Source organism: Otolemur garnettii, unplaced genomic scaffold, assembly GCF_000181295.1.
Source record: "Otolemur garnettii isolate 467f Iridium unplaced genomic scaffold, OtoGar3 scaffold00024, whole genome shotgun sequence".
In the NCBI taxonomy this organism is placed as follows: domain Eukaryota; kingdom Metazoa; phylum Chordata; class Mammalia; order Primates; family Galagidae; genus Otolemur; species Otolemur garnettii.
The window spans coordinates 2,183,327-2,189,587 of NW_003852419.1; the positions used below are offsets into that span (position 1 = coordinate 2,183,327).

A 6,261-nucleotide genomic window follows, 5' to 3' on the forward strand; every position below is an offset into this window, starting at 1 on the left:
CAGGGTATTCAGGAAAGATCATGAGTATTGTGAAAATTGGGCTTGTTCAGCCCAGTGAAACGTTACATCATGCATTCCTTACAAGAGAGGGCATATTCGATTTCACGTGGTGTCTTAGATCCTTCCCCAGTAATACTTAAGGATCGGTTTTTCATGGCATAAAACATAGCATAGAAGGATTCCTGAACCTTCACATCAACCTTACAGCAGTTTTTCTTTATTTTGATGAAAACGTTGTATCTAACAGAAACAGAGGTCATTGACAGTAATGGTCTCAGTTCCTGTCACTTAGAGAACTATGTTAAAACAACCCCATCCTGGTCTTCTGGATTTATATTTACTTTCTTCCTTAGCAAGAATATTGTTTACAATCCATTTTCTCTTTTTTCACAGACTGTATTTCTCAATGCAAGCTCGTGGAGAGACTGATAGAGAAAAGCTGCTGTTAATGTATCAGACAAATGATCAAATAGTAAATGGACTTTTTCCTCTGAACAAGGATCTGGCATTAGAAATGGCAGCTCTTTTAGCTCAGGTAACTTACATGTTATGTAGGATAATATATTGAAATGAGAAGATACTAATTTCTATATGAATTAAATGTTGTAAAGTAATTCTTTCAATTCCTTTTGCTATGATTAATACCTTAAAAATTACAGGCATTATAATTACAGTTTGGCTCTGAATTTCTAGCAGTTGCAGTGAGGTAGAATGACACAGTACTCCATAAAGAGAACCAGTCTCTTAATTATCTTAAAAATATACCAGTAGGCTTTGCATTTAATAAAGGAATTTGAGTGCAGAGCTGTAGGGCTGAGGGTGCCATGCTAAAATTGCTCAATAATCCTGTAGGAATTAGGCTTTGAAAAGGATAGAGTGCTTCCTTTTAGTTACCTGTTGTATCAATTAGGATGAAGTTCAGCCTTCTATAAACACAGACACATGGAAATGAATAGTGGCTTAATCAGAATAGAAGTGTATCCGTCTCTCACAAAGAGAGACCTCTGCAAAGTTGTTAGGGATGTGAACTTTATCCTGCTCTCCATTCTGCTGTCCCTAAGATGTCATCTTCATGATCCCGAAGATCTGATAGGGCTCCGGCTATGTCAGTGCTCCAGGGTAGAGGAAGGGCTTAAAAGATCTTAGGTGGGTGACAGTGGAGTCCAGATAAATTCAATGTTTTTATTACTGAAGAAGAAGGAGAAAAATGGTCAGTAGAGGCAACTCCCAGTCTGCCATAGGTTAGACCGAGTCTGCACATGTTAATTAAGGGAAAAGGTTAAAGCAACGCTATGATATTCCATCCAGACCACAGTCTTCAGTCTGTGCTTCTCACTCTACACTCCATTCCCAGGACATCTCATTCATTCTTTTTATCTTTTACTCGCACCACCCATGCCAGGAATTCCCAAATATTTTCTTTCAGCTTTATACATCTTCGGTGGCTACCTTAAATACAACATACTGCAAATGGAGCTAATATTCCCTCCTCTTTCTTCCCTCCTTCACTGTGATACTGCCTCCCATCAGTTCCCCAAACAAGCTTCAAATCCAGGAATCATCACTGACCGTTCCCGCCCTTTCGCCTTTCCCTCTGGTCACCTCCTGCCAGTTTAAACTCTTAGACATGTTTCACCCTGTTTACTTCTCTCTGTGCTGACTGCCATTGCTGTGATTCAGACCCCTGTCATACCCTGCTTGCTCTCCTGCAGCAGACTTCTAACCAGCATCCCTTTGTCTAATCTGGTCCCTACAAATTTATCCTTTACATAGATGCTAAAGAGATTTTCCCATTAATCTATTGTGGCATAACAAATTACTCCAAAACTCAGTCCCTTGAGACAATAATTTGGACACAAAAGTCAAAGGACAGTTTGTTCTGTCTCACCTGATATCAGCTGGCACAGCTTGAGGCCTGGTTGTGACTCCATAGCCAAGAGTTGGAGTCATTTGAAGGCTCGTTCATTCCCACATCTGGTGGCTAATGCTGGCTGCGAGTCAGGGCTGCTGCTGGGACTGTCAGCTGGAACACCTACACACCGTCTCCATGTTGCTACTTGTGCTTCCTCCCAGAATGGTGGTTGTGTGGCAAGAACAATGTCCCAAAAGAGAGACAAGAAGTAGAAGCTGCCATCTTTTAAGACCCAGGCCTGGAACCTGGCACAGGGTCACCTGTGTGTAGAGATTTGTTAGTAACCAGGATAGAGACAGAGCAAAAATGTCATTCTCTCTGAGAGCAGGGACTATGCTCAGCTTTTTCCTTTCTCACATCACTTAAGCACAGTGCCTAACTTGTAGCGGGACTCAGTATAGGTTTGGATGAATGGATGGATAAATGAGTTGATGGAGAGATGGGTGGGTGGGTAGTTGGCAGCGTAGGTAGAAGAAGACAACTCTGTAGCTTATTAGTATAGATAAGGGCTGAACGTTCTTTCATTAAGGGAGAGAGGGGCAAGAAGGGTTCTAGTCCTGGGAATAACAGACTAGTAGAATGAAGGGTGAAAACAGTAACATTTATGAAGAAAGTCTAAAAAGAAAGTTATAAAAATATGGTTCTTGCTCCCATTGCATTTAGGAAAGACCCTTTAAAAATCTAACTAATAAAAAAAAATAAAATAAAATCTAATACGTTCTAGACTTTTCTTACAGCTTTATGATGTTTTGATTTCTATTTTTAACTTCTGTTTCCCGACATCATTAGCAATTAAAATGGTACCTGAAAAATTATCCTGTGTTATAGGCAATAACAGAGTATTGGCCTTTAGTGAATACTACTTGATGGTAATAAGAACCTAGGGAGATTAATGTAGAAATGGAACTAAAATGTTAAAATTATAGATTTTTTCAAAATTAGAATACAAATGTAATTTACATTTAATAACTATTCTTACATATGATTATAAATTCCAAAATGTTACAATCATGACAAAGAGATTTAAGTGTGATAAGTTTAAAAAGAACATTTCGGAAAAGTAAAACTGATTTTCTTTTAAAAAAACTCTTTTCAATAGCCCATATTTTCTCTTTTCTGGTGTTCCAATTAGGTGGAGATTGGAGATTTCGAAAGACCTTTCTCAACTCCAGCCGGACATGTTACCAATCAGTGCAAAGCAAATCAAACTCTAAAACAAGTCATAGAGAAATTTTATCCTAAAAGGTATAGAGATGGCTGTTCTGAAGAACAGTTAAGGTAAGAAAATATTTGTAACCCTTAAAAAGGTAGAGATATACCACTCTGTATTAGTCTTTTAGCATATTTTTTCTGGTCAGTTTTTTTTTTAAGACAGAGTTTTGCTCTATTGCCCTGGGTAGAATACCATGGTGTCGTAGGTCACAGCAACCTCAAACTTTTGGTCTCAAGCCATCCACTTGCCTCAGCCTCCTGAGTGGCCAGGACTACAGGTGACGGACATAACATCCAGCTAGTTTTTCTTTTTTCAGTAGAGATGGGATTTTGCTCTTGCTCTTGCTCAGGTTGGTCTTAAATCTGCGAGCTCAGGGCAATCCACCAGCCTTGGCCTCTCAGAGTGCTATGATTACAGGCATGAGCCACCGTGGCTGGCCTATGTTTACAATTTTTAATTAAAAATTACCTTCATTTAGGTCTGCTTTTCATTTCATATTATTTATTCTTATCTAAATTCTGATAATAAAGAGAAAAAATTGCCAATAATATGTTTAATTTTATGAGGTGCTTATCAAAAAGTTTTATCTCAGGATATTCCATTGTAAACAAAATGAAAGAAAAATAAACGATCTTCTTACACAAGACTTTTTAATATAAAGCTTTTAATTAAACTCTACTAATTTGGAGTTTTGATTTGATTTTAGAGAACATATTAAGAAATGCTGATTAGATTAAAGATGGGGGAGGGGAATGGCAGCAAATCCAATTTACCATGAGTTTTCATGGTTTTCTTTTTTTGAGACAAGGTCCTCATTCTGTTACCCGGGCTAGAGTGCAGGAGTGTGATCATAGCTCACTGTAACCTCAGACTCCCAGGCTCAAACAATCCTCTTATCTTAACCTTCCTAGTAACTGGGATTATACAGGCATGTGCCACCATGCCCAGCTAATTTTTCTTATTTTTTTGTAGAGGTGGGGTCTTGCTGTGTTGCTCAGGCTTGTCTTAAGCTCCTGGCTTCAAGTAGTCCTCCCACCTTGACCTCTTAAGGTGCTGGAAGTATAGGCATGAGCCATTATGTTTGGCCTACCATGATTTTTCTACATTAAAAATACTTAACATTAGTCATTTGTCTACATGGAGTAAGTGGTTGCCTTCATGATTTGATTAGAGAAGTTTCTTCCAGCATTCAACTTCTCTCCAAGCCAAAAGTGGTAATACTTGAAATTCCTCCATTAGGGATTCATCTTTGGCCTCTCCTACTTGAACTTTTCTTTAAAAATGAAAATATTCCTATGAGAAGTTACCTTAAAACTAATGTATACTAAGGTTTGATGATAGCTACCCAGAATTTTTTAATTTACCTGTTGGGGTTACTGGTTGATGCTGAGTACACAAGTAGTATGAGAATTTGATGAAAGGAATGCTCCAAAAAGGTCAAAAGGAGGATGAAAGTGAGGTGAGAGGGGCAAAACCTTCACCTGGCTTATGCCGAGGTATCACAGTTGTCCTAAGAAAACTTTATCTTGGGAAGATGACACGCTGTTTATGTTTTTGCTTTTGTGGGGCTTTTTATTGTTGTTGTTCATTTCCTTTTTAGGCAGCTTTGCCAGCGGCTGTCAACCAGATGGATGACCCTCCGAGGACACAGTGCTGCTGATTGTGTACGAATTTATTTGACAGTAGCCAGGAAGTGGCCATTCTTTGGTGCCAAGTTGTTTCTTGCAAAAGTAAGAAAGAATGAGAGAGAAATGCATAATAAAAATCTTTTGGTACATTGCCTCAGCACCTGTAGCTCAAGCAGCTAAGGCGCCAGCCACATACACCAGAGCTGCAGGATTTGAATCCAGCCCGGGCCTGCCAAACAACAATAACAACTACAACCAAAAATTAGCCGGGCATTGTGGTGGGCGCCTGTAGTCCCAGCTACTTGGGAGGCTGAGGCAAGAGAATCACTTAAGCTCAGGAGTTGGAGGTTGCTGTGAGCTGTGATGCTATAACACTCTACCCAGGGTGACAGCTTGAGGCTCTGTCTCAAAAAAAAAAAAACCCAAAAATATTTGTGTGTATAGTCAACCAGATTTACCCCAGATTTAATATATTTGGCTTTTTTTTTAAATGAAGAAAGAGCCAACAATGTGAAGAAAATGATGAAGGGACCCTGGGGAAAGGGCAGGAAAGCTTCTCCATTCTTTGCCCTCTGGTTAACTTTCCTCTACCCTGAATCATTTCTTAGACTCAGTAGGCAAATCAGTTACAAACAACAGCTGAACTCTGCTTCATTCTCTTCATTCATCCATTCCCTCACTTTCTCTCTCACGTAGTAGCTCATTTATTAAGTGTTTACTGAGTTCTGTCTGCCAAACATTGAGCTAAGCTCTAGGGATACATAAACTCATGGTTGCAGCTGGGTTGTACATAAACTTCCAGGATTGATTTGTTCAGTATAGTCCAGGGTTGCACCAGGCCTGTAGACGTAACCACAGTGTGGTAAATATCATGAGGAGTGACGTGAACAGAGTGTCGCAGAAACACTGGGAAAGGAGACTAGCCCTGCCAAGGGGATGCCCAGCCCTTTCCCCAAGGGAAAAAAATGTGCCTTTAGAATCCTTTTCATTCTACTGAACTGTGTCACTTTGTATTCTTTCACGCTCTTAAGATACATGCTGTCTTGTGTTTTATTTTACCCTGATTATTAAGTTGCACAGTTCTTTGAAGGCATAGACTCACTAATCTTAAAATCTTCCTCTGGGGGCCACCATGATGCTTTGCACATAATTACTACTTAATAAATATTTGCTGAATAGCAGTGCATCTTTGGGCAAGTTGATTAACTTCTCTGGGCCTCGGTTTCCTCATCGATTAACGAGCAACTTGGACTAAGGTAAGAAATTATTTCTGCTACTGGAGCTGGAAGCTGTATTATTAGTTAATAGATAATGAAGCTAGTATTCTAAACATCTATAAAATTAATGTATTTGCAGAGAGTTGAACATGTTTTTTAAAAATATAAGGAATAGGCTCGGCACCTGTGGCTCAAGTGGCTAAGGCACCAGCCACATACACCTAAGGTGGCGGATTCGAATCCAGCCGTGGCCCGCCAAACAACAATGACGGCTGCAACCAAAAAATAGCC

At 39.5% G+C, this 6,261-nt stretch overlaps 1 protein-coding gene across 1 annotated transcript in view; it reads left to right on the forward strand.

Moving 5' to 3' along the window:
* PLEKHH2 (pleckstrin homology, MyTH4 and FERM domain containing H2) overlaps positions 1 to 6,261 on the forward strand; it is a 115,590-nt gene that overhangs the window by 103,560 nt on the left and 5,769 nt on the right. The window contains exons 26-28 of the mRNA XM_023512058.1: positions 394 to 535; positions 3,045 to 3,190; positions 4,726 to 4,855. Coding sequence (XP_023367826.1) covers positions 394 to 535; positions 3,045 to 3,190; positions 4,726 to 4,855 — 418 coding nt within the window. The remainder of the gene's footprint in view (positions 1 to 393; positions 536 to 3,044; positions 3,191 to 4,725; positions 4,856 to 6,261) is intronic.